Below are 23,157 nucleotides of genomic sequence, written 5' to 3'. Positions count from 1 at the left end.
GCCGGGTATTTCAGTGAATTTTGAAATTTTGTGCATTTTGTTAAGGTGACCAGGTGGAAATTGTTTGTAATTTAGAAAACAAGGGAATTTAATGGAATTAAATGAAATTCCTTGGATTTATATATACTTTAGTGGAAAAAAATCAGATTGTTAATCATTTTAACCAATTTAAACAAATTTAAAAGTTTTTTTTAATTATATATTACATTTATTTGTGGGTTTTTGTATATTTTTTTTTAAAAAAAGTCAAATTTAATAACTAAACTACACATTCACAAGTAGACAAAAAAATTACATGACAATATAATAAAACATATATGTAAATAGTTTATATATAATGTATATAAAAAAAGAATAATAATGATAATAATAAATACAACAGCAGTTTAAGTTAGAATTTCTTTGTCCGCTCTACATGTTGTTGAAAAGAATAATGTAGAATATTATACATGGATATGCATTTTTAAAAATGTGTGTTTTGTATCATAAAATGTTTGTATATGCAGTAAATAAATAGTAAGTATGTAATACCGTTGGGAATTTAACCTACCTAGTTTTTTACAAATACATTTTAATCATCAAAATGATGAAGATGATGAACAGCATCATCATCATCATCGTAATCAGTATACAATTTCAAATACATAACGTTTCATATACATATTTTTCATTAATAATAGACATTTAAAAAAAACTTAAAAATACCAAAAATTAAAAAAAAATAAACAATAGTTAAACTAAATACTAAACATTAAAAAGTAAAAGAACATGAGAAGATTTTCTTTAAGGATTTGTTGTCGCATATTGCTGGGGAAGCCATTCATTTAATCTACTTCTAGTTTTCTAAAACTACCCACTACGCCGGCATCAATGTCACCAATATCATTGCCTGCAAAGTTGGCGGCATCTTTTGTCACTTCAATTTGCATGTCATCTAGAGCCAAGATGGCAGCACGTTTCTGTTGCAATTTCACTTTGAATTCTTTAATCATATCGGCCAAGGGTACAGTGCCACCATATTCTTTGGGTAAAATGGCAGGATCGATTTTGGTCTTAAGGGCTTCAACATTTTTGTGGACCTGGAAGTGGAAGAATGAATTAAGATTAGTTGTTGTAGACATAAATAGTAAATATTTGAAATGAATTTAACGCACAATATCTTATTCATTCACTTGTATACTTACAATAATACGCTTCTTCAATTTATCGCTCAACATGGAAACGGCCAACTCAATAATTCTGTTGGCATAGTGGGGAATATTAATGAAATGGGTTTCCTTGTGTCTCATTGGTGTCGAATTCTGTATACACTTAATGATACTCCTCAAATCTGTCAACGACCACAAACTCACAAAACCCATATTCATGCCACTCTCATCATTCACATACACATAGCCGGCCACCTGTGATTCCTCATCGTCCAGCAAAGCTTCACAGATCAACGAATGTATGCGGGCCATTTGTACTGAGGTGAATTTGTAAGGATCAAATTTAGCGGCCACAGAGAATATCACTTGACGTCCATGTTCATCACGTTGGGGCAAAGGTACCAAATAGCCGTTTTCGAAAATTTCATTTATAGCTGGATCTTCAATATCGAGTTTCTTGAACCATTGTGGAAAGAGTTGTCGTATGGTCAAGTAACGTTCCAACATTTCACAGGCGGCTGGTACGGAGAATTTCTTGGTGCGCAAAAATCTCAACAGGAAAATGGTGTCTGTACGACATTTCTTAATGTGTGGATGTTTGCCGATCCATTCGCGAAATTGTGCCAATGCCTGTTTGCGTATGTTTTCATCTTCGTGCAGCTCTTCTTTGGCTACCTTTTTGAGGTCGGCTGGCAGGGAGCAGACATAAGGATCGTAATCATCAGCATTGCTGGGACCGTTTAATTTTGGCTGTTGCATCATTTCAGTTTCCAACACTAGAAGTAGAAGAGAAAATGGAAACAAAAAATATTAATGAATTTATGATTTTTTTTTTTAACTGGAAGGACTTTCGAATAAAAAATTCGAACATCTTCATGTTTAAATTAGGAAGTTAGAAAAATTTTAAATTCGTTTGTGATATCGAAAGCATTTCGCACTCGTTCAACAATACTGTATTAACTCAAAATTTAAAAAATTTCAGTAGAGGGAAAAAACTGTTTGTGGTTACATTTTAAGAGAATTTGAAAATCCGAGTACATCATAGTAAGCAAATTGCATTTGAAAATATATTTACATTGTTTTTCTTTAAAATTTTGGCAATTATTGCAAAATAAATAGATTTTTTGAGTTAATATCATTTTTCTGAAACTTCTCGATATATTTTTGTATTATTTTATCAACAAAACAGTGTTAACTCAAAATACAACCAAATTTATATTAAACAATTTGATTATTTTTAACTTGAATAAAGGCTCAATTCAAAATAATATTTTTTTATGAAAATATACGATGTTTTTCTATTTAATACCTTTTTGTTGATACAAAGGTAGTCACTAATTATCAAGAAAATGGTCTCAAATTTGGTTTTCGAGATGAAAGAGTAATCGGAATACGTTGAAATTTTTACAGTAGATAGATATTGATGTTGTTAGTTGATTACTTGCAAAAAGTGAAATTTTAAAAATTTTGAGTTAATGCACTATTGTTGAACGAGTGCGATTTGAAAAATTAGTTATTTAATAATATATGTTTACTAATGCATATTTTCTGTATGGATTTGACTCATTTTCAAATATTTCGAAATATTTTTAAACCAAAAAAACCCTAAACGCCCACTTTTGTTAATCGAAAATACTTTAAAACTTATTTTAAAATCGTTTATTGTATTTCCAACAATCAATACAGGTCAAATGATAATTTTCAGCACACAATACAATCAAATAAAACATGTTTGTGCTAATTTAGTTTTATATCTTTTATTCATAGATTTAAAATTTTTTATTGAAATTTGGTTTTTGTAATGGGGTCAAATTTATGTGGTTTTGATGGAAATTACAAACTGCTAATTATGTATATAGAAATTTTGTGAAATCTAACAAATATGGAAGGTGAGTTATATTTTTTTTACTAAGAGTGATTTCTTGGAACCATATTTTATGAATTAGTCAAAAAATGGTTCATAATTTTTTGCCCGAATAGAGCTGAATAGCTGACAAGAGAACAAAATAACAACTTTTAAAGTTGTCAATGCTATTAAATATCCAATTTTTTACACGTTCAGCGTATGTACTCAAACTCCATAGTTCATTAGCCGCTCAATTAAACTGGATTTTTTATTTGTGTTCAACTAAAGCTTCTTCATTTTTATTTTTGTCCCAAGATTAAATGATAAACAAACTAAAAAACCCCACCATCAAAGCACAGCACTTGCATTCAAATGTAAATCAAATGGTCAATAAACTTTATTATCACATCAGTTGATGGTGGGATTTTTTCATCGATACAATTCAATTATAATAATTTCATTCATATAAATTCAATGATTACAAGTTCAATGTCAGGGTGAAGTGAAGATGTTCGAACAAATTTGGTTATGAATGATTACAGCTACATGGTTAGAGCAAAAATAGAAGAAATAGAGGGCAAATTAAGGCATTCTATAACACAGGTCAACAGCAAAAAAGGCTTGAATAGCCACTATATAGATTTGATGCACCATGTCTATAGAGATTTTCTTTTCCCGCACTTTTTCATTTCCCGGGAAATCGGGATTCATTTTGAATTTTCTCGGGATCCCGGGAATTTCCGCCTAGAACAAATTATTTAATTTTAAGAATGTAGACTTTGTTAAAAATCTAAACAATGTGATTCGTTTTAAAATGTAATTGGATACAAATAAAAAATACAACAAAAATTTAATAGAAAGAGGTAAACTGACACGATTTCTAATTTTGGTTATATACAAACTTGTCACAAAATTCAATTCCACGGAAGGTGGTTAATAACCACTGGTTATATTCCAAAAATTTTAGTTTTATTCTTTATGAAAAAGCCAAATACTAAAAGAACTACACTTTCGATCGGATTGAGTTCCGTGACAGCGATGAACATTCATGAGTTTTTGGAATATTTTGAATAATGAACTTGTTATTGATCTATTTGGGTTGAATCTTGTATGAATCTTCTGCATTTGTTTTGAAGCTTTAAGCTTCTTTTAGAGAAAATCAAGTTCAATAAAATCACATAAAACTAAGGAAAATAATAAAAAAACCTCTCCATAGAATAGAAAAATTTTACCATTTTTGTACTTAGACATGTTTTTCAAAATTTTCAATCCCGAAATCCCGGGAAATCGTGCGAAAATTCCCGGGATTTCGGGATTGAAAATTTTGAAAAACATGGCTAAGTACAAAAATGGTAAAATTTTTCTATTCTATGGAGATGTTTTTTTAAAAAAAAATGTTTAAGTAAAATTATAAATTTGTTTGGACATTTCTCCACATAATTAATGATAACTCCAAAAAGGGTTCTTCTGATGATATTAAAATAAATGTAGAAAAATTGTAATTTACATAACCTTTAAACAGTTTATATATTGCATTTTAATCGGCTCAGTAGTTTCGGAGTTATAGTAACAAATTGAAGTTTAAAATATATTTTTTATGTGAAAATAGCTAATTTTTTTGTTTTAAAAAAATCATGAAAAATCGTAAACTTCAAAAAATTTTAAAATTTATTGTTTTATCGCAAAGCCACATGTAATAGGAACAAAATGAGATATTGATCATACAAATTAGTGGATTCTTTTCAAATTTATTCACAATTAAGTGAATTCGCTCATTTTCACAAAATTTTAGTTTTTAGTTTGTTATACATAAAATTGAGTAGTTAATGTTTTTCTTTTGAATGATTGAATTTCGAAAACATTTTCCCCATGCTATGGACAAATTTTAACATATATATTATGTTTCAATTGGCTCAGTAGTTTCGAAGTTATAATAACAAATTGAAGCAAAAAATATATTTTTTACGTGAAAATAGCAAATTTTTTGGTTTTAAAAAAATCATGAAAAATCGAAAAAGGCAGAAATTGTTCAGATTTATTGGTTTATTGCAAAGCCACATGTAATAGGAACAAAATGAGATATTGATCATTAAAATTAATGAATTATTTTCAAACTTATTCACAATAAGGTGAATTCGCTCATTTTCACAAAATTTTAGTTTATTGTTTGACATACATAAAATTGAGTAGTTAATTCTTCTTTCGATTGATTGAATTTTGAAAACATTTTCCCCATGCTATGTACAAATTTTCACATATATATTGCATTTCAATCGGCTCAGTAGTTTAGGAGTTATAATAACAAATTTAAGCAAAAAATATATTTTTTATGTGCAAATAGCAAATTTTTTGATTTTAAAAAAATCACGAAAAATCGAAATCGTCAAAAATTTTTCAAATTTATTGCTTTATCACAAAGCCACATGTAATAGGAATAAAATGAAATATTGATCATAAAAATGTATGAATTATTTTCGAATTTATTCACAATTAAGTGAATTCGCTCATTTTCAAAAAATTTTAGTTTTTTGTTTTATATACATAAAATTGAGTGGTTAATGTTCTTCTTTCGATTAATTGAATTTTTAAAACATTTTTCAAATGCTATGTACAAGTTTTTACATATATATTGCATTTCAATAGGCTCAGTAGTTTCGGAGTTATAATAACAAATTGAAGTAAAAAATTAATTTTTTTACTTCAATTTGGTTTTAATCATGAAAAGTCGAAAACGGCAAAAATTTTTCAGATTTATTACTTTATCGCAAAGCCACATATAAAGCAACAAAATGAGATATCGATCATAAAAATCGATTGATTCTTTTCGAATTTATTTACAATTAAGTGAATTCGCTCATTTTCACAAAATTTTAGTTTTTTCTTTGTTATACATAAAATTGAGTAGTTAATGTTCTTCTTTCGATTGATTGAATTTTTAAAACATTTTCCACAGGGAACCTTTGATCTAGTGGGATAAAATTTTCTCCAAATATTCAGACTTACTCATGTCAGTTGGTCCAACCAAAAAATAGTTACTGCCAATAGCTAACTTATGTGATTAAAAATGAATAAAAATATATGAAGAACTTTGTTGGGACATTTACATGGTTATAAATTCAATAATAACATATTTAAGATGTAAAAGTTTAAAAACATCATCCAACTCGAAAAGAATCATACGAAAAAAGAGAAATCTCTTTCAAAGAATATCCACAAATTAAATTTTTTTATTTAAAAAAACATCTTAAAATTTTACAGAATTTTAATTTGACCTTTATATCTTTGCCATCACAATGATAATATCATTAATTAACATATTTTATTTAAACAAACTCTGTAACACAAAGATATAGAAAAATCAAGGTTAAGTAATGTAAAAAAAAATAAACCAAACCCATTTAACTTAATAAAAAACTAACACTCTTTCACATACAAACAACACATCATTAAATTTAGCATTTATTTTGGAATAAATTTATGTTAAACAACTACCAACAAAAAACCTAAATAAACCAAAACGATCGTGATCGAGTGAGTGATATCAAATAATGAAAAAGGAAAAAATGATATGAAATGCATGAGACAGCAGACGAGACGAAAGTAAATGTTTATATATTTAATATTCTGTAATTTCCTGACCTTCACACAATTTTTTTTCGATCATTTTTGGTTTTGGATTGGTTAAATTTTTTTGGTGGTTTTTACTTATTTAGGCTAAAACACTCGGTATAGATGTATGTATTTTGCTGTTATTTTTGAAATCTTCCACCATAAACGCAAAAAAAACACATGTTGTTAAGTTGGTTATTGTATTTTCAAGCCAATTTAAGTTGAACAATACAATAAGAGAAATAAAAAATAGTAGTAGTAGCAACACATGTTACATCATTTTCAGGTCTTAACAACAAGCTTAAGACACCAAGTCGTAGTATGAGTATTTGAGTGATCGTGCTATGAGTCTGAGTTTTAAATTATTGTTTAATATATTGTATAAAGAAGAAGATGAAGAAAAAAAAAACTCCATTAAAAATGAACGCATAATATTGTGTATGTTTTTTTTTTGCGATTATAGTGTTTACAATTATTCGGTTTATGATGTAAACGAAAATACTTATAAAATATATACCAATTACAACATTTTGTATTTTTACAATTACATTAATGAAATAATAATGGTTTATGTTTAAATTTAATGCAAAGCTAGGAAATTAAATGAAGTTTTATTTAAAAAAACTAAAGATAATTAATTTAAACTTGCCGTACTTCACTTAAAAGTTCCATCATATAACATCATTAACTAGTTCAAATGTATTCGGGGCAACATGTTTATATATTTTGCACAATTTTCACGATGTCTGGTTATTTGTTAATCTAAAGTTAAAATAATTTTTGTAAGAAAACTAGGCATTATGAAATGGATTTATGGATTTATACAAATTTGAAGGAAAGTATTCCAAATATTTAATAGAAGTTACAAAGCTAACAAACTTTTATTGGTTAAAAATTTGAGCTTTATGAATCATCTCTCATATCTCGAACTTTTACGGATTTACTTTACATGTAAAAGCGGATAAAACGAGTTTTATGTTTCTCAAAATATCTCTTGATTTCTCAGGTATCAGGTATTTCTCATACGCATTCAGTATATTTTTTCTTCACTGGTTTAGATGCTCTGGCTGTCAAAGTCACTAGTATTTATTACTACAATAGGTGTGTTCGCGTACTTTCCAGTAAAAAATATCCAGTAACTTTATTTTAGAGAGTAAAAATAAATTATTCTCAATCTGAAAAATTGCAACAAAAAAAGTACGCGAACAACAATTTGTAAAAATAAGTTGTATTTTATTATAAATCAATTCAAAACGTTTGTTTTGTGTTATTTTACATCTTTTCTTTGCAAACTTGTAAATTGTATTAATTTTCAACATTTTAGTTTTGATTATAATTGCAACCATATGTTTTAAACGTATTTTTATGATGATATTTTTTACTGGACAAAAAACTTTTACACTCTCTTGCTCTCTCGTTACAAGTTTTTAAAAGTAAACGAACGGAATCCCGTAACTTCCAGTGATAATATGTACAAATTATTACAAATTATCAAGTACGCGAACACTACTAATACAACAAGCTTTAAAGCTAGAAAAAGCTCATTCAGACTTTGACGGCTCCAGCCAACATAAACAAAAAAATTGCATATGGTAGAATCGCTCTCACCGAACTGTTACTGTTACAGGAGTTTCTTAAGGCCCCCTTTTTTTCTACTGCTCCATTTTTAATTTATTTTTATGTATTTATTCCAGCCAATGGAACACAATTTAAATGTATCTTTTGATATAGAAAAATCTAGTTTCAAACTATTATTTATCTTATTAAAAGTACTTAAAGCATGTAAAATTGGATAATTTTCCTTAAACTTCTAACTTATTCTTTGTTTTGTAGATCAAAGCAATATTTATAGCAAAGAGCCAAACATCTCTGAAGGGTTGGTTTCAATTCTCTCAATACTCAATGTTGTATATGAAGACACAAACAAGAGACGTAAGATATTGCTTCATCTGTACTTATGGTAAATATTAAGGCATCAGAAGCTCTTGATGTTCTGGACCTGATAGTTCAGTGATAGAAGCATTAAAGTTCCTAGGTTTTTTAAACGGTGTAAGAGATAATTCAATGCATCTGATCTGCTTACATCTGATCAGAAGGTTTTTATTAATTTGTTTTCGGGACCTATCAACTGGCCGCCTAGATCGTGTAATATCACACCCCTATATTTGTTTGGGGTTATATGAAGTCGAAAGTCTTCATCAATAGACCAGAAAGAGTGATCGAAATCCCACATATCCGACCGAAAACGCTAAACAATTCTCATAGTATATTTTGGACATGAGATTAAATAATTCACTGAAGGATCAACGTAATTGTTATTATTTCCCACAGTTCATTCGTTAATATGGAATGGAATGTGTTACCCACATATTTCTACGTAATATTGCAATAACTCATCCATTTCAGACCGATTGGATTGTAGAGCTCGGGGAAAATACGTTCTCCTGAAGTCTTTGTTTCAATATAATTGAAATCAAAGGTCCACCGACACTACTTTCTATATTCTTCTTTCCATAACCTATTTTCCTAGTTCCAGCGCAATATACTGCATTAGTAGGAGTTTTCCGCTGAGTGCTGGTTCAAGAAAAGTTTTAATTACTTTCATATTTATTTTGGAAATTAAGTCACAAGTTTATGGTCAGTTTAAATCTATATATATAAAAATGAAATGGTCCATGTATGTAATGGCATCACGTGAGATTCGAAATTTTCCGGAGATGGTTTGTAAAGAAAAAAAATTCAAAAATTCCGGGTAAAACTCGGAAATTTTGTTTTGAGTCCAGTCAACAGTAATAAAAAAGCTCCCTAAAGTATGTAGTACAAATTTATATATTTTATTTGCAAATAAATAAGAACAGGTATGTGGGTTGGAGAAGCTTGAAGAACTAACATTAGTAAATGCTACCGGGCGAAGCCGGGGCAGTCAACTAGTTAGGATTATAAAAATCGATTCCAATGCAGTAATACCAAGAAATGTTTCAATATTACAAAGGTTAAATTGGAATAAATTGGTTAAATTTACACTGAAGTAACAACTGTCGAAATTTGTATTTTTTTTAAAACTAAAGACCTTTCTAAATAGCAAAGTTGTGAGTTATTGGAGTATTTTGTTTCTTTAGTGTATAAAAGCATAAATATGTAATGGTTCATTCTCATAATTTTGGACGAAATAGCAACAATGCGCCGATCAATCCGATATGACTTTCGGTTTTGTTTCATGGAATCTGAAATCCCGGCATTCAGCAATTGTTCATAGAACGGTCCATCCGGAAAGTTTTTAAAATTGTTCGTTGTACGAATGAAACATTGCCCTCAAAATAACAAATTGATGAAAAAATCCTGGTTCCGAATTACTGGAATCGTGATCGAATGAGCATTCCTATTGAAAACATTAAAATTAATATTAAACGTCGATACAGAATCTCAAAAAAGGAAATTACGATCAGTTCTACTCGATCACGAATGTGGTAATTCGGACACAGGGCCATTCAATCACACAAAATTTCACTTTTCAACATCTCAAGAAACGTTTGACATTTATAACGTGTGTTTTGGTAGTACATAATTTGCATTGCTATACAAAGAAAATACTTATTGATCCTTTATCATATCAGTGACTCTTCCGATCCCTACCGAGTCAGCAGCTATCACTTTTTGTATTGAATTTTATAAGGCAGAAAACCGAATGTTCCGAAAAATATTGCCTAATCATTCAATTATATATACTTGTTTTAAGTTTTGTTTCTAAATATATTTGTAATGTCATCATTTTGTTTGAGGTACCGATAAATATAGTTTGAAGTAAAGAAGCAATAAAACGAAAGTACGTAAGAAATCGAATAAGTTCTGTCGCATATTGTAGTTAATACAATAGTTAAACATTTATCTTGAAAATTCAATTAAAAATTTAATAATCATTTATTCGAATAAATACCAACACTTATTTTTCAGTAAACGCAATTAAATAATCATGTCTCTGGATTTTCTTAAAAAGTTACACACCACAATAAATAATATCACTAGGCGGTACCAGTCTTAAATCATAAATAAATTCAAAACTAGTTATGAATATTTATTTATTTATTTGTTATTTGTTTAAATCATGAGAGTTTGAGTCTGTGCGCGTCTCGAGTAAATAATTAAAAGTCGTGTATATTAATATTTATTTTAGAAATATTTAACAAAAATATTCATTTAATTTGAGATTTTTACTAGCTTAAAGAATTTTTTCATGTCAAGATTTATAACTGCGAGGGACTCTTTTAAGTAATGAAAAATGTATGACCCAGTAAACAATGATTTCAAAAATAGGCTGAAAAATATGGTTAAAATTATCAGTGTTTAAAAAGCTACGATAACTAACAAATTTTTAACTGTTGCTACAACTACTGCTTCAAAAAAGTGTATGTACTGCTACCTTCAAAATATAAAACTCTTAACAGAGCAGTAGTAATAAAACATGAATTGTAAATGGAGTAGTAGCATAAAAATACAAATCATTGCTACTGCTCTATATCGAGTTTTAATTTTTAAGGTAGCAGTAAAGTAGCAGTTGATGCAGCAGTTAAGGTAGCAATAAAAGTAGTCAAAAAAGAAAATCTTCAGTCATAACACCAAAATTGACAGAATTAAACACTGTGTGTTGTTTTTGTTTTGAGAGAGTTTGAAAGAATTATTCGTTTTTATTCGTCTCAGATGTTCGTGTTGCTAACAGAAAGATCGTGTTTTCTGTGTGTATAACAAAACTTTTGTTTACAACACGACCAACTTACACAAATATAAATTCACAACAACAACACATAATATACTTATTTGGCTGAAGATTTTTATTTTTGACTTATTTTATTGCTACCTCAACTGTTACTTAGCTGCTACTTAACTGCTACTTCTTCTACTAAATCAACTGCTACTTCTATTACTACTAAATTTTAAAAGTAGCAGAATTAGTAAAAAACTAATGACTGCTACATCAAAACTTTTTCTTTTTTAAGGTAGCAATAGAAAATAAATTACTCTGCTACTTTTAATTATTGCTTTTATTAGTACTACTACAACTAATGCTACCAAAATGTGAAGGTAGCAGTAGTAATTATTGACTCCGAGTTTTTATTAATTTTTTAACTAGACTACTTGTGTTTTTTCGTTGCTACTGCTACTTGTAGTCTAGTTTTTTAAACACTGAAAATTATCACAAAATGTCCTGCGATATTGACTTGTTTAGATTTGATCGTAATGGTACTCAACAGTTTCTGATTAGGAGGAAATTTTTACTGGTAAAATCTATAATATCTCAAATTTCACGTATCTGTGAACTTTTGGCAAAACAACTTAAGTGGAATTTTGGAATTTTGCAGGAGATCGTAAAAACTGATCGATTATTATTTTATTATTTATCCTTAAAGAATTTCGAAGGCTTTGTATAATTCGTTGAGAGCTTTCAAAATTCTTTAAGGACAAATAATAAAATAATTATCGATCAATTCAACAGTATATACGATCTCCTACAAATTTTTAAAAATTCCACTTAAGTTATTTTGTCAAAAGTCCACAGATATGATTTTAAACTTTTATGAAATTGTGTTTTCTCAAACCTTAATTTCACAGAGAAAATTATGTTTTCTCAATTTGATAATAATCTCATTCTCAAATCTAAAGACTAGTCTGACTGAATCAATTATACAAAAAACACAAAGTTAAATGTTGAAAAATATTAGGTTTCTCAAACCTAAACCGAGGGTTAAATATTTCCGTAATGATCCTTAGTAGTTACTGATTAAGAGCAAATTTGTACTGGAAAAAGCAATATTAACTGGCCCTCGTATTTTATATTTCTTATAAATAAAACCAATTTATTTATTATTATAAACAAATCCATTTGTAACGCATGAGTTATTTTTTTTTATCAAGTTAAATAAAAAAGTAATTGCAACAATTAATTGCATTAAATGGATGGAACTTTAAACTCCAAACATAATGGATATTTAATAATGAAGAATTAATACAAAGTCTATTTAAATAGTCACGATTAAAAAAAAGACTCATTTGAAGTGTTTAATTGCACTGTGACCTGCTTAAATGTGGGTTAACAAAATAATTAACACATATTTACTCACAATAGAAATTTAGTTATTTTATATTTTTTTTTACAACATTCCAAAGATTTGTTAATTAATTATAAGGTTCGTGAGAATGGTATGCAAAAACCATTCATAAAAATATAATAAATTTTGCAACAAGAAAACGCAATATTTGAAGGGCTGTATTAAACAGATATTTCATAATAATTTAAGCAATCATTTCAAATAGGTAATAGGAAAAATCCATTATAATTATGTATAAATCAGATATTTAGTTTAGTTTAAGAGTACATTTTATGAACTTTCCAAGCAAACCCTTTTTATATTATAAAAAGAATAAAACATGCTTTAAAAAACGCAATATTTGAAGGTCTGATAGAAACAGACATTTAAAAATAAATTAAGTAAATATTTTAATTTTAAGTAGGAAAATTCCATTAATTGTTTTAAAGAATATTTAGCTTTATTTGCACAAATTTATATTCAAATTATTTTTAATCCAAAGCAGCAATTAGAAAGTCTTTGTGTTTAAGCTTAAATTAAATAAACTTTACTAACTGAAGTTTAAATAGCTATAACTTTAACTATAAAATTTTGTCAACTAAATTTAACGAAGTTTTGACTTTAAATTCAGTTTTAATAGCTTAACTAACTGAAAGGTTTTGTCAATTTCATATAGAATCATTTTATGTTTGATTTTTGACCAGTAACTTTGGTTTTATATAAAAGAGTTTAATCTCTATTTCATCTCTTATAGTTTAAACTATTGTATTAGCTTATGTTTAATAGCTATTTATAAATAATGTATAATAATGCTTGTATTTGGAAATTTTGTTCAAAATTTAGTTTTAACCTTAAACTTGAATTGAAAACTCATATACATAAACAAATATAATAATATACATATGTCAACAAATTCCAAATAGACATTTCAACATCTTCCGTATTACACGGATATTAATGTTCAAATTCAAAATAGCTCAAGTACATATCTACTGAAATAAAGATTGATCGAATTGAAAACTAAGGCACGTTTTTTTATACAAACAAATAAATAAATACGTAGACGCTTGAACCTTAAATGCAATAAGCCACAAAACAATACTATTTAAATACGTACAAATATTAATGTAAATCAATTATTTGTCACCATACGTATGTATGTATATAAATATATTAACTGTATTTTGTTTTTAAGGTTTAAGTTTAATCAAATAAACAAAAAATTTAGCTTTAAAATCATTCATTGTTCGTCACCAAGTCTCCCAAATGAAGAGCGTATTTTAAAAAAAAATTTCGTCTATTAGCGGTAGACTAAAGTTAAAGTGCATGATAATTGCTATATTTTGTATGCCAGCAAAACGAATTTTAAATATTGACATTTTAGTGAAAAAAAAAACAGTTTCTCAAATACGTAAATAAATCTAAAAACTCGTCACGTTCAGGGTAAAAACTGTTTATGGCAAAGAAACTTAAAAAAATTCTCAAAAAACAAAAACAATGCATTTAGAACTTATTACAAAAAATTTAAGTGCATTTTTAATAATTAATAATAAATTATAAAAGCACACAAAAATAATCAGCTCCATTCCTTTTGAGTAGTTAATAGTGCCCAGCATTCCAATAATGAGATACAATATTTCGAATATATAAACACTAAATTTAATTAAATGGACCTTTGTCACCTGCTCAATCAAATGATAGCAGAACATAATTAGAGAAGTGATTAAGAAAAATGCTATTCATGTCTCAAGCCACAACAAACACAAATTCAAACATTTGATATTTAAAGTTGATCAATCTCAATCATTCTCAAACCTAAAGATAATTCTGAATAAAACAATTCGCAAAATACACATTTCTCAAACTTTTTTGGTAAATATTTGCAATCTACCTTTGGTCTCAAATAATTCTCAAAGTTAAAATTAAACTTGAATTTAAGGAAAAACTTGTGAAAAATGTGGTTTTCTACATATTTTATTTCCAATTTGCATTTGAAAGACATTTGTGAAAACAAAAGAGATAAACTCTCCTTTTAGTTGAAAATTTTTAAATCGTTCTCAAACGTTTGAAATCAAATCATTCTCAAACGTTTGAAATCAAATCATTCTCAAACGTTTGAAATCAAATCATTCTCCAATTCATATAAAAACTGAATGTTTTGTTCGGTATCAAAATAGTACTCAAATAGTACTTTTTCACCCTGAGAGTACTAATATTTTAAATTGTTTGCATATTATTCAGTAGAAACAACTGTTATACAGGCAGTTTTTATTAGAAAATATTGTTATACAAAAACATTTTTCTGTATAACAGTTTAAATTTTCTGTAAAAAAAACTTTATACAGACAATATTCTACAGAATAACTGTTATACACAACATTTTTATAGATCAATAGAAAAACTGTTATATAGTCAATTTTACATAAACAAAAACTGTTATACATACAAATGTTTCTATAGAGAACTGTTATACACTAAATTTTTTATAGAAAAACTGTTATACACACAATTTTCTATAGAAAAAACTGTTATACATACAATTATCTATAGAAAACAATGCTTATTTGCAATGACTCTCTTCTTGCTGTTATGCAGACAATTTTTTCTATAGAAAAACTGTCATATACTAATTTATAGATAGAAAAACTGTTATACAGAATATTTTCTATAGAACAGACAAATTTTTCTATAGAAAAACTGTCATATACTAAATTATCGATAGAAAAACTGTTATACAGAATATTTTCTATAGAAAAAATAGTTATACAGACAATTTTCTTTAGAAAACCATGCCTTTTTGCAATGACTCTCTTCTTGCTGTTATGCAGACAATTGTTTCTATAGAAAAACTGTCATATACTAAATTATCGATAGAAAAACTGTTATACGGAATATTTTCAATAGAAAAAACTGTTATACATGCTATTTTCTATAGCAAAAGCAGATTCTTTGCAATGACTCTCTCTTTTCGATAGCAAAACTGTTATACAGACTAAGTTCTGTAAGAAAAACTGTAATACAGACAATTTTCTATAGAAAAAACTGTTATATATGCAATTTCTATAGAATAACCTATTTCTTTCCAATGACTCCCTTCTTGCTGTTATACAGAAAAATGTTTCTATAGAAAAACTGTTATACAAAAAATTATCGATAGAAAAACTGTTATACAGATTAATTTCTGTAGGAAAAACTGTTATACGTGCAATTTTCTATAAAATAACCTGCTTATATGCAATTACTCTCTTCTTGCTGATATCGAACAGCAAATCACGATCGTAATATTTAGGTATTTATCAAATTATTCTGAAATGTTTGACATTTGTGAAAGATTTTGGATTCAAATCATTTTCAGTTTGGTTATTTTTTTTAATTACAAGTTTATATTAAAAAATATCTAAAAATTACAACTATAAATACATGTGAAGTAATTGAAATTGTTTGTTTTTATATTTTGAGTATGAAGTAATATTTTGAAAAACTTCAGCAGTATTGGTAGAACATCAAGGAAATTTGAAGTACATTCCAAGAAGGGAAAACTACAATAACACAGAACTAGTTACGTGACTGGTTCTAAATTTATGTGAAAGATACCAGGGGCCAAATTACCGCATTCGTAATCGAGTGATCTATCGTATCGAAAAATGATTTCGATATCGAAATTATGTTGTAATATACTAAATTTCTTGCACGATATTGAATGCCATAATCTCAAATAAGAAAATTACGATAAATTTTACTCGATATCGAATGCGGTAACCGGAAATTTTCACCGTTTAGACCCCTTACAACTGAAAACTAAACTAACCCAAGCGAACTTATCATGTTTCGAACAATTAGATTTAAATTGAGACATTATTAGTCAAACAGATTAGTTAATTGGTATATCTCATTTGAACTAGTTATGGATTTATAAATCTATGATCACCTAAAAATAAAAACTACTAATTTTATTTTTTGCAATCATGGGATACTTTCCCATTTCTTTTAGAATAGCTCTGCGAATAAATAAATAATATTAATTATGTTATTTAGAAAGAAATACATTTCTCTCATTTATCATTATAATAACAAAAAAAAACTAAGAAAAAAGATTCTATTTCTAAATAGAAATAGAAAATAAAACAACAAAGAAATGTCATTATTTATTTAGACATTTTGAGAAACGTTCGCCTAAAGACATCGAACTCACTCATCTTTAACAACATACATATTTATTTGTTAGCGTTTTTTTTATAAAACCACATATTGCAAAAATATTGCTTAAATTATTATTATTTTTCATTATTGTGTTCAAATATGTTTTATAGTTGCTATTTTGTATTTTCGTATTTTAATATTTTAACCTTGATTATGGTTTTTATTGGTATTTATACCTATGAGTAGAGTATTTTTTTTTAAATGTTAATGTGTTTACATGACCAAATACTAACGCAACAAATAAAAAAACTAAAAGAAGTCAATATTAAATTAAATTTAAAAAAAAAAATACGATATTATGATTGCATCACTTTGTTTAACTTGGCATATTAATGAAGTCTTTAAAAAAAATAAATTGTACGTCTGCAGGTATTTTGATATTCAACTAAAATTCAAGTGTCTTTATTGTTGTTGTTTTTTATATAAAAGGGTTTCGAATATTTATTTAATTCATTTTGTTTTGTTTAGTAAATTTGTAAAGAATTGTTATCTATTGTTGATGATTTTTGTTAAAGAATTTTTGAAATTTATTTGACAGTCTTCAGGGTCTTGAATGAATTTATAATTTTATAAGAAATTAAAATAAAAATGTCCTCCAAAAAATATCCAAAGAAGGTTAATATTTGTTAAAATGCTGAATTTAAAAGAATTAAAACATTACAAAAGACATGATACTTTGAAAAATAGCAGAATACACTGAATTATATGGCCATTTGTTTGAAAAGAAAGCATTTATCCATTTAAATCTTATTATTGAGAAATAGAATTCGAGAATTTTTTACAGAACTTAATATTATTTCTTTTAATGTTGAATTAGTTGATAAATACATGTTTTTTCGCAGTTTTTTTTACAAACTATTTATTTTATACAAAATAAAAAAAAATTGTTGGGCTCGAGTCTAGTTATAAAATAAATATTATCATTATTATTTTCGATATTTAAATCAGTCAAAACAAAAATAATTCCATTCAACTATAATTATATTTTCGAATATTTATTTTGTATACGTTTTATCAATCGAAAACGTGTGGAAATTAAATTTAGTTATTGTTAGGTTGTAAATCGATTTTAAATTCATTTCACGTTCAAGTAATACTTAAAACTTACTTCATCCATTTCGAAATCATATTTGAAAAACTAAATTTCGAAATTTCAATTGTTAGTTTTATTATCAAGGTAAATAGATATAAAGCAAAAAGTATTTCATTAATATATGTACGTGTAATCGTATAATAAAATTAATTCGAAATTGGAGTTTTGAAGTAAGAAGAGAATGAAAAAAGTCGTGTCATTGAAAAGGGAAATTCGATTGGAATGAAAACATTTTGGAAATACAAGATATTAGTATAACATTCGAACGATTTTCTTTTCGAAACAAATTACAAAATAACTCCCCCAGAACGCTTTGATGTAAGAGGAAAATCGGAACTTTTTTAAAAATAAATAAAATTTCGAAATTAGATTTCGAAATTTTCGAAATCTAAAAATCAAATTTTCGAAATTAAAAAAATACATTTTCGAAATTTAAATTAAATACACTCACGAAATTAAAACAAAAAAATTAAATTACCCAAATTTAAAAATGGAATAATTTCGAAATTGAAAGAAATAATTATTGAAATTTGAAAAATAAATTAATTTTGAAATTAAAAATAGATTTTTCAAATTTAAAAAAATAATTTTCGAAATTAAAAAAAAAATACATTTTCGAATCTAAAAAAAAATCTTTCTAATAAAGAAATTTTAACTAAAAAAACGTTTTTAAATCTAAAAATAAAAAACACTAAATTTTTAAATTTCGAAATTAAACAATTTTAAATAACCAAATTTAAAAAATAAAAATTATTTTAAAAAATAAAATAATTTTTCAAATTTAAAAAAATAATTTTCGAAATTAAGAAATAAATTTTCTAAATTAAAAAAAAAAATACATTTTCGAATCTAAAAAAAAATGTTTCTAAATAAAGAAATTTTAAATTACCAAAATTTAAAAAAAACAAAGAATTTCAAAATTCGAAAAATAAATTAATTTTGAAAATAAAATTTAATTTAAATACATTTTCGAATCTAAAAAAATTTCGACATTTAACTTAAAAAACATACGTTTTAAAATCTAAAAATAAATTTTTTTTTTTGGAAATTTGAAAAAAATTGAAATTAAAAAACACAAAATTTTTAAATTTCGAAATTTTAAAAAATAGAAATTAATTTTCAAAATTGAAATGTATAATTTTTTGAAATTTAAAAAAAACACATTTTCGAAATTAAGAAAAAATTGAATAGATACGAAGTTTAAAAAACAAAAAAATTCGAAATTTTAAAATAGCATTTAAGTGATTTTCATGCTATTGGCACTAGGTAATTTAACTTTTAGAACACATTTATAATAAAAAATAATGTTTTAAATATCATGTTTAATGTTTATTTAATTCAAAATAGCAATGAACTTCTTTTTTCGAGACCCCGACATTCGATTGCATTGGATTCTATCTGTTATTGCAGCAAATTGCCTTCAAAGTGAAATACTAAAAAAAGAGCTTCTTGAAACAAAACAAATTTAACGATAACATTTCTAAACATCTTTAATTGATTTGAAATTCATTAACTTCTTAAAGATTTTTTCATGTTCATGCTTCGTAATTTAAAAAAAAAATTAAAATATATTTTTAAAATTTGTATTCTTAGAACAAAAATAGATTGGCAAATCAAGTTTTAAATACCATGTTCAATGTTTCAATCTTTATTTAATTAAAAACTTGCAATGACCCTAATTTTTTTCAAGACCTCGACAATCGATTGCATTGGATTCTATCAATGATTGCAGCAAACTAACTGCCTTCATATTGAACTACTAAAAAAAAGAGTTTCTTGAAACAGTGATTGCAGCAAATTGCCTTCAAAATAAAATATTAAAGAAGTGTTTCTTAAAACAAAATTAACGATAACTTTTTTTAAACATCTTAAAATGATTTAAAATTCATTAACTTGTTTAAAGGTTTTTTTCTCGTGTTTCTACATTCTAAGGCTTTTAGAAACTGGGTTAATTTAAGATTTTATATTATTTAATTAGTTATGAAAAGGTCAAAATGAAACATTGATTATAAGGAAATTATAGCTTATGGCATAAGACTTTCAAGGATTTATTAATTGAACATTTGTGTTACAAATCTAACATGTATTTTCTTATTTCTCAATCGAGAGCTTATTAACGCCCTTCTTATACTTATTTTATTACCATTTTAGTAATCAAAAAATGTTTAAACAAAATAAGAATATCTTAAAATTAATTTATTATGTAAATTAAAAAAATCTATGGGACATAAATAAATTAAGTTTTAATATATGTATTTATATGAAATATCAATAAAAATTTCACAGAATTATTCATTAAGAAGAAAGAGTTTAATAAATTCACCTAAAAAAGAATAAATCTAAAGGTAGGTTTACATTATTGAAATATTTAACGTTTAATACTATTATGTTGGCCATTGTTTGCTCTTACAAAAGCCATGTAAGATCAAACAAAACATTTACTATAAATAATATTAACGTTTATTTGGTAAAATATTTAATGAATGTAGTCAAGTTGTTTTGTGTTTTTTGTTTTCTGGGATTAACGATAAAAATGTAATGAATATTTCATAAACTGAAAGTCTCCGATTCTAAAGAAAACCTTTTCGAAATAAAATGTCTACTTTCGAAATATAATTCGAACGATTTTGTTTTTGAAACAAACTACAAAATAAGCCCTTGGATTAAAGAGGAGGATTTAAAAAAAATCGTTTTTTTTAAGTTTAAATAAATAAATTTTCGATATTTAAAAAATACATTTTTGGAATTTAAGAAAATAAATTTTAATATTATTTAAATATATCGATTTTTATTCGGTCTTTAAAATGAATATTATTAATTATTTCGATTTATTCAAAATTTGTTTGATATTAAAAATAATAAATTTTAAAAATTAAATTTTTCGAAATTAAATTTTTGACATTTAAGATTTGAGTAAAAAATCAAATTGTTTTGATTTTTGTTTGTGCAAAATGCGAAATTAAATTTTCGAAATTAAAGATTTTAAAAGTTTGAGCTGCTTTGTAGACTTGAGTAAAAATTCAAATTATTTTCATTTTTGAAATTACAAGACATTTTCGTTAAGAAAAGTGTAAAAATCATAGGAAAATAGCCTATAAAAAATCTTATTCAAAAACGATTGTGCGCATATCTGTGTATAAATTCCTAAACTTGGTTCCAAAAGTGTAGGTTAAAATTAGCGCAGTTCAATAGAAAATAGTTTAGAGTAACAATACAATAACAAAATAAACCCAACGAATTTTTATATGCACTTTTCCAACTAATGAAAAGAACAGAGCTTAAGAAGCTGCTTCTACAAATTAAACTTGTGCAAAAATTACTGGCTGCTTGTGTGTCGCACAAATAATGGCTTGATCTAACTTGTGCAAGTAATTTATATTGTCTATTTGGACTATTAAAATCAAAATTACATGTTAAAGTGACTGGCCTCTTTAAAATAAAGTGAACCAACAGACAACTGCCGACGAACCAGTCACGTAACTAGTTCGTTGTCACTTTCCTTTCTCTAGCATAACTTGCACGTTCACCTACAAAATAATGTTTATTTGATCTTATGTGATTTATTTTAGAATGATATTCAACTATGATTTATTCTAAATAAAGTCAAGCTTAATTAAAATAAATATTTTATCAAAGGAAATGAAAATATAGCAATTGTGGGAATATTTAGGAACTCTTTCATATAAGGTGTTTCAAGTTGAACCGGTCGTTTACCCCAAAGTACCAGTTAGGTAACTAGTTTATTTGATCATACATGGACTTATTTAAAAATATCTGAATAAATTAAATATTGTTTAAAATCTTGTTTCAAATAGAAATACTCATTCGTTATGTTGAATAAGTACATTCACTATTTAGCTAAATTATATAGTAATTCAAAATTATTATTACAATAACAAATTTCTATAACTTCTTTTTTTATTAATTTTCAAACGAAATCGTAAACCAATCACCTGGTCAGTACTTTCATTTCATGGCATTTAACAAGTTAAGTGTAATGGAAAAGCCATCATTAATGAATTGAAGCGGAAAATGAGTGGGAGGTATATTTGTTACCATATTGCAGCAACCACAAACAAATAGATGAAAAAATTATAAAAAAAATATCCGCCAAAGAAAGAAGGAAAGAAAAATACATATTTAAATTTTGCAATTCAGTGACTCAAAGAAAGAAGAAAAGTGGTAGACTTAAGATTTCCTGTTTATTTGGACAGAAAAAAAGCAACACAATTGCAAAATAAAAAAACTCCACACAACAGACACAAGAAAATTCATAAAAGTGAAAGTAAATTTAAGATGAAAAGCGCCAACTTTAAACTAAAAAAAAAAAAACATTTTGCACTATTTCGAGCTAAAAAATACTCAACACACAATTGTTCTTCATTTTATAGCATACAAAAGAAATTTAATTTAAATATCTTTTATTATGTTACTACATATATTTTGTAATTTCTATATTTTTTTTGTTTAAATATTGTTAACACCAAAACTCACTTTTATATATTTTATGTAACTTTTATTATATTTTTTTTGTGCTATTATTACTTCAACACTGAATGTGTTAATTGTATTACGTTTGTTTCTTTTTTTTATATATATATATTGTTATTATTTGGCTAAGTAACTCTTATTTAAAACTTGAGTTACTTTTTTTTTGTTTTTCTTTATTTTTTAAAATATATTTTTTTATTACTTTTTCTCCACTTTTATTTAAAGCTTGTTAATTTGTTGAAGTTTCTAGCCAAACTAAATGATTTTAGGTAAATGAATAAATATTTAAAAAAAAAAATCTACTTCAACTCAGCCATCCCATCAGCAGCACTCTTTAACAACAGCGCCACACTGAAATACAGGCTTAAATAATAAAAAAAAATATATAAAAATAAAAAAAACACACTGTTAACAACACTCATGTATTTTTACAGTGTATAGAAAAACTACACTTCAAAAAACACTCAACTATCAGGTATATATATAAAAATGTGTACGTGAGTATATGTGAGAATGAGTGTTAACTTAAATCTTAACAAAAAGAGCATTTGTATTTTAATGTTAACAAAGAGTGCTTGTATTTATGAGTGACTAAAACAAATACTGGAGTTTTTAATACAAACATTAATAATTATTTTTTTAATTTCTTAAAATAAAAATCCTAAAGGAATTAAAATTATAAACCACGTA

General features: G+C 26.0%; 1 protein-coding gene across 1 annotated transcript; it reads right to left on the bottom strand.

The window, feature by feature from the left end:
• Positions 1-185: 185 nt before the first annotated feature.
• LOC135954837 (clavesin-1) lies at positions 186-22,820 on the bottom strand. Its single transcript, XM_065505077.1, has 3 exons — positions 22,471-22,820; positions 1,185-1,924; positions 186-1,079 (listed from the first exon to the last, which is right to left on the bottom strand). Coding segments are annotated over exons 1-3 (996 nt in total). The 5' UTR covers positions 22,472-22,820; the 3' UTR covers positions 186-824.
• Between the last annotated feature and the right edge of the window lie 337 nt (positions 22,821-23,157).

This window comes from Calliphora vicina, chromosome 3, assembly GCF_958450345.1.
Source record: "Calliphora vicina chromosome 3, idCalVici1.1, whole genome shotgun sequence".
In the NCBI taxonomy this organism is placed as follows: Eukaryota; Metazoa; Arthropoda; class Insecta; order Diptera; family Calliphoridae; genus Calliphora; species Calliphora vicina.
This window is presented reverse-complemented; position numbering and strand designations above follow the sequence as displayed.